Raw genomic sequence first — 26,433 nt, 5'->3', positions numbered from 1 at the left:
CCTTTTCGCGTTGTATTGTGGACTGGAGAAAATTGATTTATTCAAAAACGATGATGTATTTTTAGTCACGTGACTCAGTTTGCGACCCATTCAACTCAAAACCAACAAAACAGAGGACGTTGTTGTACTGCAGTTGTTGTGCCTGCTATCCAATTTGATAGCTTTATTAATGATTAATGTCACTTTGTACAACCTTCAGATTGCATTTTTAAATAAACCCATTACAGAAATGATGCAGGCTAGAGCTTCTTACGTTTTTACGTATGTGTAGTGTAGGGATGTGAGCGTTTTCAGATGTTTCAGTGGGGACAAGCAATTTTTGTAAAACGTTTGATAACGCCAGTGTAGACGGATATCTATCCGAATTAATGTACAGTAGACATAGCCTGAGTTAAATTTAATACTGGGGTGTTAGTTAATTGCCAGTTTGGGCTTTGTGGTCGCACTGTAGTTTTGACATAGGCTTTTGTGTGTCTTGCTACTCAGAGAAATCTGAATGAACTACCAGAAAATATTAAAGTGGCCGTTTTTTTCGTGAACTTGGGAACAAAGTCCACACTAACAGATAGGAAAGGTTTGACTTTGTAGTAATAAAGCGGTGTGCATATTAATAGCTCAAAGCAGAAGAATTGGTCTCTACATGTATCTTTCCCCGGTATGCTTGCGCCGGGCATTGCATAATTCACCCTTTCCCACCGGATCCGTTCCCCTCCGCCTCTTCCTCTCCCCCGTCCTCCTCCTCACCTCTCCCCTTATATTCCTCTCCAGAACGCATCTTTTCCCTCTCTCTCTCTCGCTCTCTCTCATATCCCTCATCCTCCTCCTCGGCGTTCCGCGCGACGTGCGCCGCCATGCAGCGTTCGTTCGCGGTCAGGAGTGCCGCGCGACGCCCGTGATCAACGAACGCTGAACTCCGCGGGTTGGGGAGGGGAGGAAACGGAGAGAGGTAGAGGATGCCGCGCGCGAACTATGCCTTACGCGGGACGCAGGGAGACGCAGCAGCATCATCATTGTCGGCGGCAGCAGCGGCATTATCCTCCTCCTCATCAACAGCATCCTCATCCTCAGCAGCACCGGCGGCAGAGCGCGCGGCTGGTGCCCACCCCGCAACATCATCCGTGGCTCGCGTGTTCGCTCCCCCCCTGCAGCAGAAGGAGGATGCTGGAGTGAGGGATGAGGCTCGAGACGGGCGCGCCGGGCCAGAGCCGCGGCCTGCTTCTTCTACCCGGAGCTGCGCGCGCCAACGCTAAAGTTACAGCCCCTGTAGCATCCGCACGCCCTTCGCCACCGTCGCACCGGCGTCTTCGGTAGGCTCTCAGTTCCGTTTTTCTGTCCGCTTTATTATTTCTTTGCATAAGAAGGAACAGGCCGCTCGCGCAGGCCCTGCATCTGTAGCTATGGCAACCACATCTTGTTAATAAGCCCTTTCCCCCTCTCATACTCTTCCTCCTCCCCCATTCACGTCTCTCTCCCTGTCTTTCATTTTTCTCTCGTTGTGTTTATATTAAAACGCGTTGAAAATATTAGTCCTTTTCCCCATTCTAGCTTTGTTTGGTGGTCATTTTGTTTGAGATTTTTCTTTCCATATCATGTATGATGTAATGTCTTTTTTTTTTTTCTTTTTTTTTTATTCAAGTATGGTGCATGTCAGTTTGATTTTCCGTCAGGCCCATGTTAGGTTGGTGACTTTTCTTTTGCCTTTGCTAATCCTTAAGAAAGGGATCAGTAATTTATTAATTAAATTACTAGGCCTAGTTATAATGTGGCTAGACATATTGAGCCTGTACCTTAGCTTAGTTTAGCTATTAGCTAATTCTCAGCGGTAGCTTGCAACTGACCAGCTGTTCATTCTTAAATTTGCTGGAAGGTGTGAGGTATTCATTTCCTTTCCAAGGTGAAAGCAAACGAAAAGCTGCTTGCATTAGAAGCTGTATGCTATGGTAATATCCTCAATTCATGCAATCGCTCTGGGCCATAAAAGCAGCTTAGAGATTCAACATTGACAGTGTACTTCAGTCCAGAACCTCTGACTTGGAACCATGACCAGGAGCTATGTGCATAGTATTTGCAATTTTATGAGGAATTCTCTTTGCACTGAATTATCTTGACAGTCTACAATGAATGTATAAACCTTCATTGTTCATTCCACTTTATTCTGTATTTTTACATTTTGGTTGCTGCTGTCAAACATTTTATATATGATACTCACCAGTCATCTGCCACACGTTTTAAAGGATTCTATGATTCTAGTTGACATTTCAAAATTTCTTATAGTCACACAGGCGAATAAGAGAATAACATTTTTATGTCTACAAGCATGAATAAATTCATATGTGTGTTTGCTTGTACTGTAGGTCATCAGGCAGATCCAGGAGCATGAGCAGGACTCTGTGCGGCGGGAGCAGATGTCAGGGTACAAACGCATGCGGCGGCAGCACCAGAAGCAGCTGATCGCATTGGAGAACAAGCTGAAGGCTGAGATGGATGAGCACAAGCTCCGGCTGCAGAAGGAAGTAGAGACCCAGGCCAATAACACTTACATTGAACTGGAGCGGTTAGCCAAGAAGCAGGCTGCCCAGTTAGAAAAGGAGGTAAACTGAGTCCTACGGTAGATCAAGAGGAACAGTGCATTCTTTAAAAGCTTTCATTAGTGCAAGGCCACTTCATGTTCAAGTTCAAGTTTTATTTGGATAATCAGTCATCAGGCATAATATATTTAATTGCCAAACTATATGCACAGTGCCCCCCCCCCCCACCCCACATTATTTCTCTTTTTTTATGTCATATCACCCTGCAGCTCTCCCCTGGTTTCCCATTGAAGCTAAACAGGGTTGAGCCTGGCCAGTACCTGGATGGGAGACCTCTTGGGGAAAACTAATGTTGCTGCTGGAAGTGGTATTAGGGAGGCCAGCAGGGGGTACTCACCATGTAGTCTGTGTGGGTCCTAATGCCCCAGTATAGTCATTGTGACACTATACTGTAAAAAAAAAAAAAAAAAAAAACAGTCTTTGGGATGAGATGTTACCCGAGGTCCTGACACTCTGTGGTCATTCAAAATCCCAGGACTTTTCTCGTAAAGAGTAGGGGTTTAACCCCGGTGTCCTGGCAAAATTCCCCCCATTGGCCCCTATATATCATGGCCCCCTAATGATCTCCATCCCTGAATTGGCTACATCACTCTCCTCTCCACCAATAGCTTGTGTGTGGTGGGCGTTCTAGCGCACTTTGGTTGCCGTAGCATCATCCAGTTGGATGCTAAACACTGGTGGTGGTTGAGGAGATTTCCCCCCATACAATGTAAAGGACTTTGAGTGTCTAGAAAAGCACTATATAAATCTAAGGAATTATTATTATTATTTATTTTATTTTATTATTTTTATTTTTTTATGTATTGCACCATCAAATTTAAGTATATTAGAATGAGATTTTAGCAATCCAAATTCGAACCGAGTGTTCAGGCAAAAAGTGTCCAAGAGTCCAGCGACAAAACACTGAAGGTGTTACAGGGCTCACTAGCTGAAATAGGAGAACCTGTGCAGACCTCAACAACATCATCAGCTCTTCACAGATCGGGAGAGTGGTCAGAAGAAAACCATTTCTGAGGAAGGGTATGTTAGAAAATCTGGGAGCTTTTGAAAAAAGATTTTGTGATCTGATGGGACAAATGTTGAGCCATTTGGTCTAAAGCCAAAGGATAAAGTTTGGCCTAAAGATTTAGGGCAAAAAAATTTTCCAACAGGACAATAAACCAAAGCACAGGGCAAAAACTACAAAGGAATGACTTTGAAAAAATGAAGGCTTGTGTTTTGGAATAGCTGAGTCAAATCCCATACTTATATCCAATTCAAAACCTGTGACATGACCTAAAAATTGCTGTTCACCAACATTCTGCATATAACTTCACAGAGTTGGAGAAAATCTGCATTGAGGAATGGAAGAAAATGTCAAAATCAATATGTTCAAAGCTCACACGTCCGAAACAACTCAAATCTGTAATTGCTGAAATAGGACAGTTCACACTAAGGGGATGAATACTTCTCAATTACTTTTATACTTATCAAATACTTTTATTTCTGTAGAGAGTCACTTCAAAGGTAGCAGTGAAATATCCTATTCTGATATGCTTAAAGTTGATGTTGCAATACCGCACAAAGAGAAATAATTATTGGGGTTTAATATGTTCTGGAGGCACTCTATGTAACTAAATGGTAGCTTGCGTTTATCTTGCCTGTGCATATAAGATCTATTTCTTTTTCTATAAATATTATGCTTGTTTTTATAGGATATATCATAACATTATCTAATATTTTGTAAATAAACAATGTTATGAAATATAAGATGTACAATGCATCCGGAAAGTATTCACAGCGCTTAATTTTTTCCACATTTTGTTATGTTACAGCCTTATTCCAAAATGGATTAAATTTATTATTTTCCTCAAAATTCTACAAACAATACCCCATAATGACAACGTGAAAGAAGTTTGCTTGAAATCTTTGCAAATTTATTAAAAATGAAAAACAAAAAAGCACATGTACATAAGTATTCACAGCCTTTGCCATGACACTCAAAATTGAGCTCAGGTGCATCCTGTTTCCACTGATCATCCTTGAGGTGTTTCTACAACTTGATTGGAGTCCACCTGTGGTTAAATTCAGTTGATTGGACATGATTCGGAAAGGCACACACCTGTCTATATAAGGTCCCACAGTTAACAATGCATGTCAGAGCACAAACCAAACCATGAAGTCCAAGGGATTGTCTGTAGAGCTCCGAGACAGGATTGTATTGAGGCACAGATCTGGGGAAGGGTACAGAAACATTTCTGCAACATTGAAGGTCCCAATGAGCACAGTGGCCTCCGTCATCCGTAAATGGAAGAAGTTTGGAACCACCAGGACTCTTCCTAGAGCTGGCCGCCTGACCAAACTGAGCGATCGGTTGGTCACTCTGACAGAGCTCCGGCGTGTCTCTGTGGAGAGAGGAGAACCTTCCAGAAGAACAACCATCTCTGCAGCACTCCACCAATCAGGCCTGTATGGTAGTGTGGCCAGACAGAAGCCACTCCTCAGTAAAATGCACATGACAACCCACCTGGAGTTTGCCAAAAGGCACCTGAAGGACTCTCAAACCATGAGAAACAAAATTCTTTCGTCTGATGAAACAAAGATTGAACTCTTTGGCCTGAATGGCAAGTGTCATGTCTGGAGGAAACCAGGCATCACTCATCACCTGGACAATACTATCCCTACAGTGAAGCATGGTGGTGGCAGCATCATGCTGTGGAGATGTTTTTCATTGGCGGGAACTGGGAGACTAGTTAGGAATGAGGGAAAGATGAATGCTGCAATGTACAGAGACATCCTTGGTGAAAACCTGCTCCAGAGCGCTCTGGACCTCAGACTGGGGCGAAGGTTCATCTTCCAATGACCCTAAGCACACAGCCAAGATAACAAAGGAGTGGCTACAGGACAACTCTGTAAATGTCCTTGAGTGGCCCAACCAGAGCCCAGAACCCGATTGAACATCTCTGGAGAGATCTGAAAATGGCTGTACACCGACGCTCCCCATCCAACCTGATGGAGCTTGAGAGGTCCTTCAAAGAAGAATGGGAGAAACTACCCAAAAATATGTGTGCCAAGCTTGTAGCATCATACTCAAAAAGACTTGAGGCTGTAAAAGGTACTTCAACAAATTATTGAGCAAACGCTGTGAATACTTATGTACATGTGCTTTTTTGTTTTTTATTTTTAATAAATTTGCAAAGATTTCAAACAAACTTCTTTCATGTTGTCATTATGGGGTATTGTTTGTAGAAGTTTGAGGAAAATAATGAATTTAATCCATTTTGGAATATGGCTGTAACATAACAAAATGTGGAAAAAGTGAAACGCTGTGAATACTTTCTGGATGCACTGTATCTGCAATTCACTAACAATCAATGGACTATTAGATTGAATTGGGAAATTCAATAGATTTAAGGTAATCATTGACCAGTTAGGCTTTATCCCAAAACAGATGAAGGCATCAGCCACAGAGGAGAAGAGAATCCAGCAACAAATCTTGGTCCAACAGAAGAAGGAGCTGACCACCTTCTTGGACACACAGAAAAAGCAGTATAGACTGTGCAGGGACAGGATGAAGGAAGTGAGTGGTGTTCAGTCAAAAGTTCTCCTGCTACACTCTGCATTATGATTTTTAATTATGAGGAAGCCAAAAATATGCAATGTGTATTAGGCATACAGTCATGTCCTTTAAACATAAGCTTCATTATAATAGTTTAAATTCTTTAAACTTATTTTTATATTTTACCTAATTTTGTCCAAATTTAGTCATAGACAATTTCACATATACCAGATGGAGGGTGAAAGCTGAGCTGCTACAATGCTAACTAACATTTGTGAAGCCAGACATCTTTTTGAATGTCTGCTTGTGCGACATCATACAGTAGGTGTTGAGTGTTAACTGCTCTATCCTACATACATGAGCAAACAGACACTTATGATTCGCTAGCTTTTCACTAATCACATGACAGATGGAGAAGAAAACAAGGCTGTATTTCCTGCCCAGAGAGCAGGGCCAGTTATGTTCTCTTTGACAGCCAGCAATGTATGTCTGTGTTATGGAAACCTTAATAGTCATGCAACTCAGGGGTCAAAACTTTGTTAATTTTTTTACATACAACTGTAGGGTGGCATGATTGTGCAGTGGATAGCGTTGACCCCTCACAGCTCCAGGATCCCTGAACTCGGGTTTACTGACGTCTCCAGGCTAAACCCTGAGCTTGGCTTGCACAATGTCTGTGCATGTTCTCTCCATGTCCACATGGGTGTCCTCTTGGTTCCCACCTCCTAAAAATAAATTGCCCCTAAGTGTGCATAAATGTGTGAATGTGAGTGCATGGTGCCTTGATATCCAGGGTGTATTCCTGTCCCATGCCCAGTGTTCCAGGGACAGATTTTGGGTCCACAGTGATCTATTTCAAGTGGCTATTGAAAGTCAGTGAGTGAGTATAATTGGCTTGAATGTGCCAATACTTCTGCAGGAGATGAATGAGGACCTTAGCACACCAAAGGAGGAGAAGCAGGAGAGGCTGTCACGCCACAAGGAGACAATGCAGCGCTCACAGGCCGAGGAGGAGGCACAGCTGCTCAACCAGCAGAGGCTCATCTATGAAAGAAGCTGCCGTGCTCTGAAGAGACGAAGCCTCATAAAAAAACATGAGTTTGAACAGGAACAGATACGGGAGGTAAGTTGTGAAGTGCACATATTTCATTTCTAGCAAACTTTCTTGTTCCAATCGTGCCCTGTCTTACTATGTCACGGTGGGAGTTAGAGAAGGATAATAAATAGTTAGTGCAGTGAAGAAAAAGCCTTTCACATCTGTGAAATACAGTAAATATATGAATTACTTTTGACAACATGTACAACCCCAATTCTAAAAAAGTTGGAAAGCTGTGTAAAATGTAAATAAAAACAGAACGCAATGATTTGCAAATCTCATAAACTCACATTTTATTCACAATAGAAAATAGAACATATATCAAATGTCTAAACTGAGGAAATGTACAATTTCTAGGAAAAAAATAACGTAATTTTAAATTTGATGGCCGCAACACGTCCCAAAGAAGTTGGGACCAGGGCAACAAAAGGTTGGAAAAGTAAGTGTTACTAAAAAGAAACAGCTGGAGGAACATTTTGCAACTAATTAGGTTAATTGGCAACAGGTCAGTAAATGATTGGGTGTAAAATGAGTATCTTAGAGAGGCAGAGTCTCTCAGAAGTGAAGATGGGATGGAATCTGTATGTAAGCATGTTGCTCTAAAACCTGTATATACCTTTCAGTATGGATGGTGCCTTTCCAGATATAAAAGCTGCCCATTCCATAGGCACTAATGTACCCCTATACCAACAGAGATGCAGGCTTTTGAACTGAGTGCTGATAAAAAGATGGATGGTCCCTCTCCTTTTTAGTCATCTTTAGTTTAGAGGACAAGGCGTCCATTGTTTGCAAAAAGAATTTCAAATTTCATTTCGTCTGACCACAGAAGTTTTCCACTTTGCCTCAGTCCATTTTAAATGAGCTTTGGTCCAGAGAAGAAGGCAGCGTTTCTGGATTATGTTCACATATGGCTTCTTCTTTGCATGATTGAGCTTTAACCAGCATTTGTGGATGGCACGGCGAACTGTGTTCACAGACAATGAGTTCTGGAGGTGTTTCTGAGCCCTTGCGGTGATTTCCATTACAGAATCATGCCTGTTTTAATGCAGTGCCGCCTGAGGGCCCAAAGATCACAGGCATGCAATATTGATTTTTGTCCTTGTCCCTTGCGCACAGAGATTTCTCCAGATTCTCAGAATCTTTTGCTGATATTATGTACTGTAGATGATGAGATTTTCATAGTCTTCACAATTTCACATTGAGGAACATCATTCTGAAATTGTTCCACAAATTGTAGACATAGTTTTTCGCAGATTGGTGAACATTGATTGGCCCATCTTTACTTCTGCCTCTCTAAGGTACTCTTTTTATACCAAATCATGTTACTGACCTGTTGCCAATTAAGCTACAGCTGTTTCTTTTTAGTAACACGTACTTTTCCAGCCTTTTGTTGACCCATCATAGCTTTTTTGAGACGTGTTGTGGCCATCAAATTCAAGATTACCTTATTTTTTCTTAAAATGGTACATTTCCTCAGTTTAAACATTTGATATATTTTCTATGTTCTATTGTGAATAACATATGAGTTCATGAGATTTGCAAATCGTTACATTCTGTTTTTATTGACATTTGACACAGCGTCCCAACTTTTTTAGAATTGGAGTTGTAAGATTAAAATATATATATATATATATATATATATATATATATATATATATATATATATATATATATTATTGGTTGCAGCCCAGAGCAGGTTTCTTTCTATCATGTTGCTCTTACAACTTTAAGAAAATGTTTGCCTTTGTATCCCAGGAGCTGAACAAAAAGAAACTGCAAAAGGAGATGGAGCATGCATTGATGATCCGGCAAGATGAGTCAACACAGGACATGGAGCGACGGCAGTTGGAGTGTCTGCACAGGCTTCGCATGGAGCTAATCCGTTTGCAGCATCACACTGAACTGGAGAACCAGGAGGAGTACAACAACCGACGCCAGAGAGAGCTGCACAGGAAACATGCACTGGAGCGCCGACAGCAGCCCAGGAACCTCAAGGTTCATGTAGTACCTAGTTCATAATGCCTAGGAGGAGTGAAATATTTACAACATGGTCATATACAGTATCTCACAAAAGTGAGTACACCCCTCACATTTTTGTAAATATTTGATTATATCTTTTCATGTGACAACTCTGAAGAAATGACACTTTGCTACAATGTAACGTAGTGAGTGTACAGCTTGTGTAACAGTGTAAATTTGCTGTCCCCTCAAAATAACTCAACATACAGCCATTAATGTCTAAACCGCTGGCAACAAAAGTGAGTACACCCCTAAGTGTAAGTGTCCAAATTGGGGCCAATTAGCCATTTTCCCTCCTGTCATGTGACTTGTTAGTGTTACAAGGTCTCAGGTGTGAATGGGGAGCAGGTGTGTTAAATTTGGTGTCATCGCTCTCACACTCCCTCATACTGGTCACTGGAAGTTCAACATGGCACCTCATGGCAAACAACTCCCTGAGTATCTGAAAAAAAGAATTGTTGCTCCACATAAAGATGGCCTAGGCTATAAGAAGATTGCCAAGTCCCTGACACTGAGCTGCAGCATGGTGGCCAAGACCATGCAGCGGTTTAACAGGACAGGTTCCACTCAGAACAGGCCTCGCCATGGTCGACCAAAGAAGTTGAGTGCATGTGCTCAGCGTCCTATCCAGAGGTTGTCTTTGGGAAATAGATGTATGAGTGCTGCCAGCATTGCTGCAGAGTTTGAAGGGGTGGGGGGTCAGTATGTCAGTGCTCAGATCATACGCCGCACACTGCATCAAATTGGTCTGCATGGCTGTCATCCCAGAAGGTTGAAATGCACAAGAAAGATGATGCACAAGAAAGCCCGCAAACAGTTTGCTGAAGACAAGCAGACTAAGGACATGGATTACTGGAACCATGTCCTGTGGTCTGATGAGACCAAGATAAACTCATTTGGTTCAGATGGTGTCAAGCGTGTGTGGTGGCAAAAAGGTGAGGAGTACAAAGACAAGTGTGTCTTGCCTACAGTCAAGCATGGTGGTGGGAGTGTCATGGTCTGGGGCTGCATGAGTGCCGCCGGCACTGGGGAGCTACAGTTCATTGAGGGAACCATGAATGCCAACATGTACTGTAACATACTGAAGCATAGCATGATCAGTATGCAGTATTCCAGCATGATAATGACCCCAAACACACCTCCAAGACAACCACTGCCTTGCGGAAGAAGATGAGGGTGAAGGTGATGGACTGGCCAAGCATGTCTGCAGACCTAAACCCTATTGAGCATATGTGGGGCATCCTCAAACGGAAGGTGGAGGAGCACAAGGTCTCTAACATCTACCAGCTCCGTGATGTCGTCATGGAGGAGTGGAAGAGGACTCCAGTGGCAACCTGTGAAGCTCTGGTGAACTGCATGCCCAAGGCAGTGCTGGAAAATAATGGTGGCCACACAAAATATTGACATTTTGGGCCCAATTTGGACATTTTCACTTAGGGGTGTACTCACTTTTGCTGCCAGTGGTTTAGACATTAATGGCTGTATGTTGAGTTATTTTGAGGGGACAGCAAATTTACACTGTTACATAAGCTGTACACTCACTTCTTTACATTGTAGCAACGTGTCATTTCTTCAGTGTTGTCACATGAAAAGATATAATCAAATATTTACAAAAATGTGAGGGGTGTACTCACTTTTGTGAGATACTGTAGTTTAAATTTGTAACTGCCATGAAAAGTTATAATAGGGTTAATAAGAATATGCAGTTATAGTTGGGGAAAGGGACAGGGCAAGCAGACAGTTTTTTTGTATATGAAATGAAATTCATATGAAATTCACCAGTGAATGAATTGTGAGTGAAATCAGGTTAATATTTGGCAGAACATTAGACTTCTTTTGTATTTTTAATTATATTATTTGCATTGGAAATGAAGGCACCTCAATGGGAAAATTAACTTGTTTTCTATCTGTGAAAGGTTTTCTGTAAATATATACAGAATTTAATGATAATAATTCTGTAATTGGTTTGAATGTGATATTTTTTATGCTACACAAAACCCATTTTTTTGTTCTGCCATAAAACCAGGCATTGGAAATGCAGATCAAAAAGCAATTCCAGGACACTTGTAAGGTTCAGAATAAGCAGTACAAAGCTCTGAGGAACCATCAGCTAGAGGTCTCCCCTAAGAGTGACCACAAAGCCCTGCTGAAGACTCTGAAGGAAGAGCAGACACGCAAGCTTGCTGTGCTGGCAGAACAGTATGAACAGAGCATTAACGATATGATGGCCTCGCAAGCGGTAAGAGACTCCCAGATTTGTTATAAAACAAGTTATGACCACTTAACTAGAAAGCTGATGTTTTGTAAAAAATGGCTGTATTTACAGCCAGTGAGAAAAGCAGTACATTATTCAAGGTGTTAAAAGATGTTTAGTACAAAATTTAAAATGTGCATGCTGCCTTCTAGGGGTCACAGCTCTTGTGATCACTGTTTGGTGATTTCCTTCCTGTTTGGTGATACACCTGATTTGACCATTTTTATCACAATTTAGTTGGCAATATATTTTAATCGTAGCTAAATTACATGTGAATTGTAGTGAGAGTGTAACAATGCTCAATGAGAGTGTTCCACTGAGCTGTCAGTGGCCATGATGAATTTTTGTTATGTCAGAAAATTTAAATGGCTCTGTGAGGTATGTTAGCTTAGTTTGCAGAGGAAGTTAAAGTCTGTGCTATCACTCGTGTGGAGTGGCTGCTCTGTAACAGTGCTGTTAGCTTTGTTGGATTTAATGTCTAGTCCCTTACAAGGCCCTCCGTGTCTTTCAGTTGTCCATAATTGTAATTCTCCATGGACATGAGCACTGGAAGTTGTGTCCTGCTGGTGTAGGGTTCAGTAGGATTCATACTGTTTCCATTATTCAACTAAAAAGACACCTGATCTACTGCCCACTAGTGGCAGTAACTAACATCCTAACAAAATATATAGAGAAGTGGCTCCTGTTGTGTCATTTGTTCATTTATTAAAGCTTCTATTACTAATTGCTATTGCAGTTATTGCTGTAGTAACTTCTAAGGGTAGATGAAAACTGTATGTTAACACCATACTAACAAGAACCTTTGTTGCCTTAGAATTTGAAAAGTCAACTGATATTGGGTTAATTGTAAATATATTAAATTAAAATAGTTTTTCAGCAATATATTTATTTGCTTTTATACACGGGGAATACATAAATCCTTGTTCAAATTTACATTTAGAGACAAAAAATGGCTTCATATAAAAATTAGACTGTCTGAGTGTGAGTTACTGCACAAGATGATTTCCAGTCCTCATTGGAGATTTCAGTTTACAAATTCTCATTCCAGGCATTTAGTTTATACTGTATAAAAGCACAATGTCAACAAAGGATAAAAGTCTGATATGCAGCAAAAAAAATAAAAAACCCTACAGGAATCCTGCAGGAATATTATGCAGATATCGATGCAGACAGGATTTTCAGTTCATTTTCCTGTAGAAATAACTGCAGGAATTCTATGAAGGAAAAACAGGAATTATGTCCTCCAGGAATTATGTCCTGCAGGTCTATTAAAATACACATTTCCTGCAGGACTATTGTGCGGGATATATATGAAATTCTGCAGAACATGACCAGTGTTTGTGTCCTGCAGGATATATACAGAAGAAATAACTTCACAACAAAAGCAAAGTATTTTCAGAAAGGAATTATTTTATTTATTGAAATGATATTGCATAACGACTGATGCAGTCAAGTGTTCAAAGTGTAAAGTTTCCAAGTGGTAGTACAATTCACACCTAAAAAAAAACAAAAAACAGAGTAAACAAGGTAAGAATTATTTTGTAAATAATAAAATGATCTGTGTTTGATATTAAGATAGCTAACATTACGCTAACTGCTGTGTATAAATAATAAAATTAACTGTGTTTATTACTAGTAAGTAAGCTAATGTTATGCTAACTGCTGTGGGTAAATAATAAAATTAGCTGTTTGATGTAGGGCTGCAACTGACGATTATTTTCATAATCGGTTAGTTGGTCGATTATTATTATTATTATTATTATTATTATTATTATTATTATTATCGATTAATCAATTAATCTGATGGGGCAGGGCAAACTGTCAGTACATTTTTTTTTTGTTTATTTAAAATAAAATCCACAAACTGACTGTTACAAATATAAACTTCAGACTAAAACTTTACACAACTGTTTGTCCAAAACAGAAAAGAACCCAACACACACACACACACACACACACCAGAATATATATTAATAATTTAGGACTGTAGTTTAATTCGGTGCTTTTTGTGCATCCATAAAAAATAATGCATAAATACTTATATAATTTATTTTATGGTATTTATGCATTATTTTTTATGGATGCACAAAAAGCACTGAATTAAACTACAGTCCTAAATTAATAACAAACTTTCTCACTTTCACTGCACCTTGTGGTTTCTGTTGCTCGCTGTCTTTAGACATATTTTACTTGTGTTTACTGCGCGTGATCAGCAACGCAGTCTCATTACTAATACATCATTTCCGTTATAATAAACGACAGAAGTTACACTGCAAGCATGCAAATACAGCATATAATGACAATAAACTTAAATTAAACATTTTAAGCAACTTGCACCAGTTTCCCTGCCCCTTACACACAATGGAGCATTTTGGGTATAAACATAACTTTGTGCTCGTGCAGCACTGTTTGATCTCCGCGGTGTTTAATATAAAATGCATCCCTACCTTAAAGGACTTTCTTCCTCAGTCACGTGATGATTTTGCCTCCGTATGTTGGTGAATGAGGTCGTGTTGGGAATAAAAGATAACGTTGACATAAACAGTAAACTGAAGAAAGTCAGTATTGTCTGTGACTCTGGGTGTCTGCTAATGCTAGCATGCGTATGACGTCATGCGCCATCGACTAGGAAGCGGCTTATACTTCCAGTTATTAAAAAAAACCCGCTAGTGATGTATTTGAGATGATATTACCTTTCTAATATCCACACAGTAGACCTCATTTGGGACACAACTTCAGTATTTACTCTCCGAGGAGTGTTTTCGGAACAGAAGTAATGTAATGAGTAAATCTCCCCCATGCCGCACGCAGACCAACATACGATAATGAGATTCGTTGACAACGATTTTCATAATCGATTATTATCGATTTTATCGATTAGTTGTTCCAGCTCTAGTTTGATGGTAAGCGAGGTAATGTTATGCTAACCACTGTGTTACAAATACATAACAGAACAGTAATTTAGTACACTATAACTATTAAAGAAATAATATTTAATAAAAGTGGGATTATACCGCTGCAGACACACGATGGTTGGTGACAGTTGAATTTGTATATTTGAATACCTGTGCGACTGATAAGTCGAAGACACATTTACCTTCCTTTGCGTCTTTTTGTGCTTTGTGAATGACTCATTGAACTGATTCTTTAAAACTGAATCATTCATGACTAAAACATATCTTATTATCCTAAAATGAGCATGCCTACATAGCTACTAAAAGACTTCAGAAATAGTGTTTAAGCAGCATGTTTTAACTCACTCAAAGCAGATCTACCATTTTTTAAATTAATTTTGTCGACTACATAACTTGCAGAATTATTATTATTTTTAAACAGGAAATAAGAAATTGTCCTGCAGGATCGATTAAGTATTTGGGTAGTTTATTTTATTTCTGCAGAATGTGTGCAGCAGTCTTGCAGTATTTTTCACTTGTGCAGTACATGTGCTGGACATTCCTGTATGTTTCTGTTGTACTGAAGGCTCCGTTCTAAAACCTGTAGGAATATCTTGCACAGTTTGTCAATGTGTCCTGCAGGATTTCATAATTTCTGCAGGATACCAGCAAACATCCTGTAGAAAAATTAAAAATTAAAAATGTATTATTTTGATTTACTTTTACAAAAGCTTCCAAGGCGGAGATATTTAAAGAAATGTATTTTATCCAGGCTAAATTTGTTTCTGAGTTATTCAAAAGACATCAAAATATCAGAATTTGGTAAATACAGATCTTGAATATTTTCAAGCCCATATGAATCCAAACATTTAAATGTAGCATCTGCTCTTCCTGGAGTAAAAACTGATTAACCCAAAACATCCAGGGAGCAGCGGTTCTGCAGACATAAACACCTTGTTGATGAGAGAGGTAAACGGAGAATCGCCAGACTGGTTCAAGCTGACAGAAAGGATACAAAAACTCAGATAAATTTGTTCCGAAAGTGCCATCTAGGTGGGTCTTTTACCACATTTACATTCATGTGAACAAATAAGTACACCCCATGGAAATTGTTGGCGTTTTTTTTTTTTTTGCGTATTTGGACAAGCAAACATTTAAACATTTAGCAGAAATAACTTCTTGTAAGCATTACTGCTGCTACTGTGGTCAAAAAACTATATCTTTGATTTGTCTGTCCAGAGTACATTATTCCAAAAGGCCTGGTCTTTGTCTATATGCTCATTGGAAAACTGCAGTTTTGCAAAGGCTTTTTCCTGGGACACCGCCCATGCAGAAATCTCTTTCTGATTGTAGAAGTAGGCACTTTGATACCAACAATTGCAAGTCTTACCAGCAAATCCTGTGATGAAATTTTGGGGTTCTTGGAGACTTGCATCAAACAGTCCTGTACAAATTGGCAGTTGTTTGAAATCTGCGCCATTTGTAGATTATTTTCCATACAGTGGAAAGATGTATTTCAAATAATTTGGAGATCTTTTTAAATCCCTTGCCAGACTCAGAGGCATCCACAACCTTTTTTTCTGAAGGCCCTATAGAACTCTTTAGATATTGGCATAATAACATCACACACCATCAATATCAAAGGGAACACCAGACACTAGATATGAGAAGTGTATAAATAAGACTGGTTCCTGCACCCAATCTTGAACACCTGATTCTAATTTTATGAATTTGGATGTGTGATAAATGTAGCGGTGTACTTACTGTTTCCATGTGACTGATCTGTTTGTTTTTTTTTGTTCATTTAAAACTATAAAATATTAATGTTATTTGATAGAGTGTATCAACTTTATTAAGTTGATTAAGTTTAAGTTTCAAAGAAGATCAAATGTTTAATTGTCCAAATATGTCAAAAAAGTGATGATTTCCATGGGGTGTACCTATTTTTTCACATGACTGTATTTCCTCAAACACTAAGCAAAATGGCACATGATCTGAGAGTACAATGTTACCATAGTAACTGGCCTCCTGGCCTATGAAAATCCATATGCTTCAACATATTCATAGACTGTTTAATTTTTTTTTTTTTTAACTTTGTGTAAACCTCTGCAGTTCCGATATGCAATTATGCTTTACTTTCTAATGCAACTAATCACATTGGGATGTTACAACATACAGCCAACACATTGAACGTGTGTAAAAATAAACTCCATTTTCCCACTTACTTGGGAGTTCCCACCTCATGGCTCTACCTCCAGTTATCACCAGTGACAGTTCCACACAATGTGAAGATCAGTCTGTCCACCCTCTCCTCAAAGATGAACAGAAGAAAAAATTTACTCATTGCTACTATTCATATAGCAAAACCTAATACTTGTCTGCAACATTTGAGATGTATCATTACTGTAATGCATCACAAAGCACCCAGATATATACTGATGCGATTATCTTAAGAATGTTTGAATAGTTATGCAGGTAAACACCAGGGATTAATAAGTCCATACATTAGATATCAAATATCCTGTCGCTGGAACATTCCCATTTAGCTCTGACCTGCTTCTACCTTAACCATCTCAATGAAATCTTGTACCTCAGTCGAGCATTGAAGATTTGGGATCGCTCTTTGTACATTACCATTAGTCTTGCTGGTGATATCACTCTGTCAGATCCCCAGACTCCACATCTGTTGATGAATCGGGATTCCACTGCTTGTGAATCCCGAAACAAAATGTCTCTCTTCGCTCAGGCAGCGTTGATTACCTTCACTTTATCCTTGTGGTTGAGGAACTTCATTATTACCATTCTCGGTGGTGCGTTAACATCCCTCTTCAGTCTGACTCGATGTGCGTTCTCTAAAAAAACTTGGTTTTCAACCTCCAATATCTCTGAGATCCATTTTTACAAAAAGAGCAAGGATCTGGCACCCTGGAGCAGATTTAACAGCCTCAGGTTGTTCATTCATGATCAGGTTGTTTATTAAAGCCTTTATCTTCCAAAGTTTGTTTTCTTCTTCTACAGCACATGTACCCTGGCCTGCAGTTCAACCATACCATTTTCAGCTGCAGATTGTAGATCTGTTTGTACTACCTGTTTAGTGCAGTCACTTAGCTCCTTCCTCATATCTATTACAGATGTCATAATTCCATCCAGACTGGATTTCATGGCATTACTTACAGCCCTATGGTGTCCCACTTCTGCACTTTCCAGCCTGTGCTGGCCCCTGCTCCCTCACCCATATCATTGTTAGCATGCTGAGCTACACAACTAGTACCAAAGTTAGTTGTCTTTGACATTTAGATTTGCCTGATTTGCTAAGAGATACCATCATAGCGTCTAAAAAAGAACCCTTAGCTCCCTTATTTTTTTGCCGAATCAAGTATTTTGGTAGAAATTATCACAAGTTGTAGCAGAGCAGTACAAAACACGTCCTACTAGGTGGTGCCCATAACCGGAAGTCTCCACACCCAATATTTACTTAACCAAATAAAATGTATGTAGAAAAAAGTGTATTGGGAAAATTATCTCCCTCTATCACTCTTGTTTCTTTTTTGTGCAGCTACGTCTGGAGGCTGAGCAGGAGGCCGAGTGCCAGGCTTTGAAGCGCCAGTTGCAGCAGGAAATGGAGCTTCTGGATGCTTACCAAAGCAAGACAAAGGCACAGGCTGAGGCCCAGCATGAGCGTGACATGCACCAGTTGGAGCAGAAAGCATCCTTGCGCAGGGCTCACCTGGAACAGAAAGTGAGCCTTGTTATTTTATACTAAAACACATAGACATTTAACAATTATCACATTTAACCAATATAAAATATACACATGTACCATTCTAACCCAGTGGTTTTCAAAGTGGGGGCCACCAGGGGGCGCCCGGGGGCTTCAACAATTTGGTGTGAAAAATAAATAAATAGATGATTTTTTTCTTTCTCACTCTCAGACAACCACACACACACACACACACACAATCAATTCCTAATGTAATGTAATGTAAAGATGTAAGATGTAATTATTAATAAAAAAAAAAGGGGGATACATTGAGAAGTCTGTATTTTTAATGTGTTTTAAAGACATCTTGCAAAAGGGGGGCCTCGGTCAAATGTTAATGCCATTTGGGGGGCCTTGCCCTGGAAAAGTTTGGGAACCCCTATTCTAACCTATAGATTGACTGTTTTAGTCTTAGGCCTACCACAGTTAAAATATGCAAATTTTGAAGTATTTTTGTAAATATATCAAATGCAAGCATTGAAAAATAATTTTGTATGTGTTGCCCTACATATATTTTTTTTAATCTATCATATTAAAGCATATGTTTGTCCTAAAAACACCTGGAACATGCAAATAAAAATTTATTTTTATTTGCATAAACATGCATTTATTTTTATTTGCCTGGAACATGCAAATAAAAATCCACTACATTTTGACTGCAGATTGAAGAGGAACTGGCTGCACTTCAGAAAGAGCGGACCGAAAAAGTCAAACATTTATTTGAGCGCCAAGAGCGAGAACTGGAGGCCTTTGATGTGGAGAGTTCCCGATTGGGTTTTGGAAGCTTGGCCTCATTTGACTTTCCCAAGGAAGATGACAGATGATCAAGCCCAGGCTGGTGGGGCCATTTGATGCTGATGTCTCTGGATATGTTGTGCCTGTACTGTCCCTAACCACTGGATTTACTAAGAACACCTTTAAAGTGACCATGCTGGATCTGTCTTTTAAAATCTTAATTTACTAGCTGGAGGAACTTCTGGAATTGGAACGTAATTTGCAGTCAAAACAAGTGACATAATGAAGCTCAGAAAGCAAAAGAGCTAAATATAGAAGAACAGACCTTTTCTCCACGCCGCCGACCCAATTTTGGTATTAAAATCAGTAATTCAGGATATTTTAGTACAGGTAAGCACTTTGATATGTTTAAGTATGAACCCAAAATGTAAAGTGAACATATTGTGTGAAAATGCCTTTGGTGTTATCGAAGGACATTGCGACTGTAGAATGTGTCCTCCGTCTTCACCGTGGCTATTAGCTGTTTTTGTCTTTGTTTATCATGGCGATTGTGAATACTGTTTGCGAAAGCTGTATGCAAAGGCAGGTTTCTAAACAGTATCAGATTTTAAAACATAGTGACTATATTGAGAGCATTTAGTTACTTTCATATTGTGCTAGAATACACACCTCTTTTTTTAAAAGGGAAAAAACTAGGCACTATAATTTAATCATTGTTCAGTATCCTAAATTAATTGGCAGAATTTTTTTTTATTACTTCAACAAATCAATGCAGTCAGATTCCTTCCTGGTATTATTGCATGCACTTTAAAAGACAAATTCAGGTTGTGAAGTTGAGCATGGATCTGTCAGAGATTTTAGCTGTCTGTAAATAAAAGTGGTCCATAGCAGTTTTGTTTCATGGCTATTGATACTGAACATAAGCTTTATCTTTGATATGAAAGATCGCCAAATTGCCAAATGCCTTTAAGTTATGTTATGAATGTTTTAGTTTTCTTTCTTTTGCCCAAATGACATCATAGTTTGTTGAATTGTGACTCATTCAGTGTGATGTTATCAATGCTCTTGTACAGGTAAACAATGGTGCAATTTGTGTTGTAAAAATTTTTTATATAAATATTTGTATATGATAATCTAAATAGGGGTTTACACGTGTATTGGTCAACCTTTGCCAAAATAAATATGGGAAACTTATTCAGTGGTGACAGTGGAAGGCAAACTATTTTTGTAAGCAAAACAGGGAGAATTACCAGTTTCACTTGTAATGTGACAACAAAATCTATTATTGTCCTTTTTGGCAAGATTCATGTCTAGTTGGTATTGAGAAATAACAACAAAAAATGTTAATCAACTTTATAAGAAGTTAGTCTTACTAAGTAATTCTTAAGAAGTTGATTAAGAAGTTGAATAATTCTTACAAAGTAATTCTTAAGAAGTGGTAATTTGCAAGCAAATACTTTAGAAAGCATTATGTGGGGCCAGGGCAATTAATATCTTTTTAAGCCCTAAAGATTCATATCTTTAAAAAAAAAAAAAAAAAAAAAAAAAAACCACTTGTGTCACACTATGCACTCCTGGCACATAAAATTGTGGAACTCAAGCTAAGGGATGCCATTCAGTTTCATACTTTGTGACTGTCATTACAGGCCTGTTTTCAAACAAAGCCATTGTTGAAACTGCCATTGCACAAGTAAAATGATGTTTTAATGAATAAACTGAATGAAGTTTTTGTTGGCTATTGATATGTGATGAAAACATATTTTCTTCTTTTTTTTGTAATTCTAGAGGTTACTGAAAACTCATGTAAGTGCAATAAATTACTATCTATCCATTCAGCACTTACAGTGTTCATACCTGTATATTACTGGTAATGGGTTTCTAAATGCGTGATGCACATGAAAAAAGTAATACAAAAGAATAGTATAGTTAAAGGAGTGACCACTGGACTTAGTGTTTTGAAGTACAAATTCTGATATAGAAATACAAAATGTCACATGTAATGGTACATACAGTCCCCTCTGAAACTATTGGAATGGCAGGGCCAATTCATTTGTTTGTGCTATACACCAAAGACATTTGGGTTTGAGATCGAAAGATGGATATGAGATGAGAGTTTAGGATTCTGGCTTTTTATTTCCTGGTATTTACATCTAGATGTGTTACACAACATAAAACTAAGAACCATTGGTATCAGCCCACCAAATTTTTAGGTATGCAAATGTATAGGAACAGATAATAGTTGAAGTAAATTAAAGTAAATAACACTTGCCTACTTACTTGCAAATCCATTTGCTTGCAATAACTGCATCAAGCCTGCGACTTGCTGACATCACCAAATGGTTGATTTCTTCTTTTGTGGTGCTTTTCCAGGCTTTTACCATATCCCCTTTCAGTTGTTGTTTTTTTTGGGGTTCAGTCAACTTTTTAGGAGGTGAAATGTATGCCAGGCTAAAACCTTCCACTTTTTTCCCCCTGATAAAGCCCTCTTTTGAGTTTGCAGTGTGTTTTGGATCATTGTCTTGCTGCATGATGAAGTTCCTCCTGATTAATTTGCATCGATTTCTCTGTAAATTGGCAGACAAGATGTTCCTGTAAACTTCTGAATTCATTCTGTTGCTACCATCATGAGTTACATCATCAATAAAGATTAGTGAGCCTGTTCCAGAAGCAGCCATGCAATCCCAAGCCAATGACACTACCTCCACCATGTTTCATAGATGAGCTTGTATGTCTTGGATCATGAGCAATCCTTTCTTTCTTTCTCCACACTTTGGCCTTTACATCACTTCGGTAGAGGTTAATCTTGGTTCCAGAACTTTTGTGGCTCATCTCTGTATTTATTTACGAATTCCAATCTGGCTTTCTGATTCTTACTGCTGATGAGTGGTTTGCATCTTTTGGTATGACCCCAAAATTTATGCTCTTAAAGTCTTCTTCGAATGGTGGACTGTGCTGCCTTCACCCCTGCCCTGTGGAGGTTGTTGGTGACTGACTGTTGTCTTTTGTTTTTTCTTCACAGTTCTCACAATGTTTCTGTTATCAGCTGCTGTTGATTTCCTTGGCTGACCCATTCTGTGACTGTTGCTTGGTACACCAGTGGCTTCTTTCTTTTTCAGGACATTCCAAATTGTTGTATTAGCTAGGCTAATGCTATTCCCAATGTTATGCCCAATGTTTTTGCAGTGCCTATTGCAATGGCTTGCTTTTCCCCCATAGACAGCTCTCTGATCTTCATTTTGGCTTATCCTTTTTAACAACAAATGCAATCTTCACAGGTGAAACTGAAGTCTAAAACAAAGAGTAGATGTTCAGAGCCATTTGTTGTTAAAACAATGAATCTAACAGGACACACCTGGGTAACAAGAAACACTTGTCAGTCACATATTCCAATATTTTTCTCGCCTACAAATTGGGTAGTCTGATACAAAATGTGCTATGTTCTATGTCGTTTGACAATATAAATACTAGGAAATAAAATCTGAAATTCTAAACTCTCTTCTCATATTCATCTCTTGATCTCAACCCCAAATGTCTTCAGTTGACAGCGAAAACAACTGAATCGGCCTTGCTGTTCCAATAGTTCTCGAGGATACTGTATTTTAATGAGTGCGCAATCAATTTCAGCTATAAATGTAACTATGAGCTTACATGTGCTGTTTGTGGCTGCCCTAACATTACAGAGTGCTCTATTGTGAATAATGTTATGTCCTAACCATGATTAACGGCAACGAATTGAAAAGATGTTATTCATGAAAATACACTCATTTTAAATTAAATTATATATATATATATATATATATATATATATATATATATATATATATATATATATATATATATATCAAATCTTAATTGAGTAATGCCTGTGAGGCTATTTTGGTATGTGCACAACAGTATCAATGCTAATAGGCTCGAAAAATTTTAATCTGTTAACTTTATGTAACCGACCTCAATGAGTTTATTCATTTATCAAATCTGTTATGTTCATTACAAGCTGGACCATTAAAATTTAAAATGCTGTCACACAGAATCTAAACCAACATGTGGGTTGTTACCAAATTAACACAATAATGAAACAAATAACCCAACGAAACTACCTAATACGTGTAGCTGAGCAGTTGGTTTTAAAAAGAACAATCCAATATTTTTTTATTTGTGTAGAAACCCTAACATTCCCAAAGCCTTCAGCTGGAAAGTGGGGAAAAGTACAAAATCCCAAAACAAAGTTAATAAATGGCTTTTAACATTTCAGCTGAGAAGAGGTTGCAGAATGTCTGTCAACATTGAATTTTTTTTTTTTTTAATACAATTAGAATACTTAATTGAATTTGTTCTTGGCAATCTTGGCAAAAATTACACAGAAAGCACAGAGAGAACAAGGAGAGGAGCAAAAAGAGAACACACAGAAGTAACCAGGTGTGTGTTTTGTAAACACCTGAATTTATCTTTTAAAACAAAAAGTGTAGCTACAGTACACACTTTTTGCAGCCCTGCATGTATAAATCTCTGGGCCTCTGTTTGATCAATCTACATAGTGTATTTATGTGTTCATCCATTCATCCATCCTCAACCGCTTATCCGATATTCAGCCCTGGCCTGCCTGATTTTGCTGTGCATGTGCAAAGGCAATACTGTGAGAAAACTATCATCAAACTGTGTGCAGACGTTGGACTTAGGGTGCTGGGGGACCCTGGGCTTGAACCACTGTTGGGGTTCTGTACCTGTATCAACAGTGATGCCTCTGCTGCCAGATGGATGGACTGACACGTAATGCCAGAGGCATAAAAACAGCAAGTAGTCACTGAGCAAAGAGAGACAGAGAAAAACAATGTCAAACATTGTTTGAGGTGCATATGTCCTGTTACTATATTTTCTGTAGAGAGACTCTCACCCATAAGCACACAAAACATACAGTAGATATAAAAGGTTTACACACCCTTAAAATGGCAGGTTTATGTGAAGTAAAAAATAAAATAAAATAAAATTTAAAAAAGAAAGAAAGAAAAAAAAGATAAATCATGCCAGAACCTTTTGTACCTTTATTGTTGTGAAATTGTAACCTATAAATTAACATGAAAAACAATACAAATAATTTTAGGGGGGAAATAAAAAATAAAAAATGTACAATAACCCAGTTGCATAAGTTTGCACACCCCTAAACTAAATAAGTTTGATACACCTTCACTTAGAAATATTATGCCATTCTTCCTCACAAAAGCATTCTAACTCTCAAATTGAATGGCATCTCCTGGGCACAGCCCTCTTCAAGTCACCCCACAAATTTTCGGATTTCGGATTTGGATTTAAATCTGGACTCTCTCTGGGCCATTCCAAAACCTTGTTTTGATCATGCTTTAGTGAAGCCATTCCTTTGTTGATTTGGGGGTGTGTTTCTGGTCATTGTCATGCTGAAAGTTGAAATTCCTCTACATCTTACGTGTTTTAGCAGAAGCCTACATTCATTATTCCTTCCACCCTGATTAAAACTCCAGTTCCAACTGAAGAAAAACAGCATGCTTCACCATGGGGATGGCATACTTTTGTTGTGCTGTGTATTTATTTTTGCACCAAACTAGAGATGCATGGATGTATCAGCTGATAAAGGATAAAGGAAATTTTTCACGCTATTGGCCATTGGCCGATAATTTAAAAACATCCAATGATCAGGGCCGATTATATCCTGTCAATCAAAAGAGGGCGGGAAAACAATACGCTTTTGGATTAAAGCGTCTGCTAAATGAATAAATGAAAACACATTGATTTCGTGCTGTGTGTAAAGATTATGTCTCTTGTGTGGAATCATGACAGAACATCAGTCTGTAAGCTCTGCACTGCTAAAATTTTACACCAGATGCTGCAACAGTGAAGCGGGAGTTTCGGCGTCGAGTCTAATTTTTTTTTGCCACGCTGCTCGAGCTGCTTGCTGAATTAAAGCAACAGTACACTGTTGAAAGATTTAAATGAAGATGAGCTGACAAAAAATTATATATTACACAGAAAAATATATTTGTAGAGTAGTATATTTCATATCCAGTTAATGTTCATATATAAAAATGTTTATATTAAATATTACCAGTTTGTTGTTCAGTGATGAAGTAGAAATGTTTTTGTTTGTGGTGAGTGAATATGAGCCTAACAGGAGGGTTTTTTTTTAGAATTCAGTCAACTAATTCTGTTAATATGAATTAATAACATTCAATAAGTTAAGAAATCTTACTTTAATGTTCAGAATGTGAGTGTGCCCTGCGATGGATTGGCACCCTGTCCGGGGTGTACCCCGCCTTGTGCCCGATGCTCCCTGGGATAGGCTCCAGGTTTCCCCGTGACCCTGAAGAGGATAAGCAGTAGAAGATGGATGGATGGATGGATGGATAAGAGCCTTAGACGTAAGAGATCTAATATTTAATAGTCCTAGCTTCAGATCAAAGGTGCTCTCTGTGCATTCAGTATGATCTAATTTTATGTTAGTTAGGTTACTAAAACAAACTTTCTGAAATGTTCTATGTATTTGTTTGGCTCGGTGAACAGACAGTTTCTATAGAATGTACTACAAGTGCAGAACTATTAATTGAACATTGCCGAAGTCCCTCTTCAGGACTTCTGTGTGCTGCAGCCTGATGTCGTTCACCCCCGCGTGCAGCACAACAGCTCCAATGCTCTAGTCCTTCTTCAGGATTGCGGGTACCTGCACAGCAACATCAAGGACACGAGCACCAGAGAAACAGTGTGTGCGCACCTTACCTTTAGATGAAGCAATGTGGACGTTCCGCACAAAGGAGTCTCTGATGATCACAGCCTTTGGTTTGGTCTGACGGAGAGAGCAGTTCCTGGTTGGAATCTCGAAGACTGGGGGTGGCGGAGGGGGAGAGGGTCTGGCCTGCGCCTTCCGCTGCTGGTGCACCCAAAGTCCGTGGTGTGTAGGTGCCAGCGTGATGGAGACCTGGGCTGGATACATCCTGGGTGCACGGTCCCTGCAGAGAGAAACACACGGCGTAGAGAGGCTGGGAGTGGTTGTATCATGCTGTGTGCTTACCTTGGATTTGTAGGCGATAACACAAGATGTTTCCAGCGCGGTTCTTTGCTCGTGCAGCTGGGCCTGCTTGTTGACTAGGCCGTGCATCATGCCTTATCTGGCCAAGCTAATGGCAACGAATTTAGCTCAGCCTGGTCACACTGCCCACATTAAATTACTAATTCAGTTAACTTTCCTGATGTGCGGTTGCTTTAATCTGGTGGTTAAAGATTTTAGTGTTTATGATGACGTTCAAGGTCACATGACAATGCCAACATGGCGGATGTAATATGTCCGGGATTGTATTCATACTACACACGAATACTGATTAGTGCATACTGTTTCAACTGCCGTGCAGTAGGTACTATCACAGTACGCAATTTCAGATGCAGCCTGTTACTTTAACAGATGCGATTGTAGAAACGTTGATATGGATAGAGCTGCGTGCACGTACCTGAAATGATCCAGGTTTAATCTGTTTTGAACGCCCTTATTCATCTTAATTTATTTTCACTATATTAGCTTGCTAAGTGTTAT

At 39.0% G+C, this 26,433-nt stretch overlaps 1 protein-coding gene across 1 annotated transcript; it reads left to right on the top strand.

Moving 5' to 3' along the window:
• The first annotated feature begins 1,330 nt into the window (after window positions 1-1,330).
• taok3b (TAO kinase 3b) lies at window positions 1,331-20,084 on the top strand. Its single transcript, XM_053618401.1, has 7 exons — window positions 1,331-2,591; window positions 6,019-6,147; window positions 7,046-7,249; window positions 8,978-9,217; window positions 11,268-11,480; window positions 17,946-18,128; window positions 18,812-20,084. The coding sequence occupies exons 1-7, from the start codon at window positions 2,406-2,408 to the stop codon at window positions 18,971-18,973; spliced, it is 1,317 nt and encodes a 438-aa protein (XP_053474376.1). The 5' UTR covers window positions 1,331-2,405; the 3' UTR covers window positions 18,974-20,084.
• The last annotated feature ends 6,349 nt before the right edge of the window (window positions 20,085-26,433 follow it).

Source organism: Ictalurus furcatus, chromosome 28 (assembly GCF_023375685.1).
Source record: "Ictalurus furcatus strain D&B chromosome 28, Billie_1.0, whole genome shotgun sequence".
NCBI classification, from domain to species: domain Eukaryota; kingdom Metazoa; phylum Chordata; class Actinopteri; order Siluriformes; family Ictaluridae; genus Ictalurus; species Ictalurus furcatus.
Note: the sequence above shows the minus strand (reverse complement) of the source record. Positions and strands in the feature narration are given on the sequence as shown.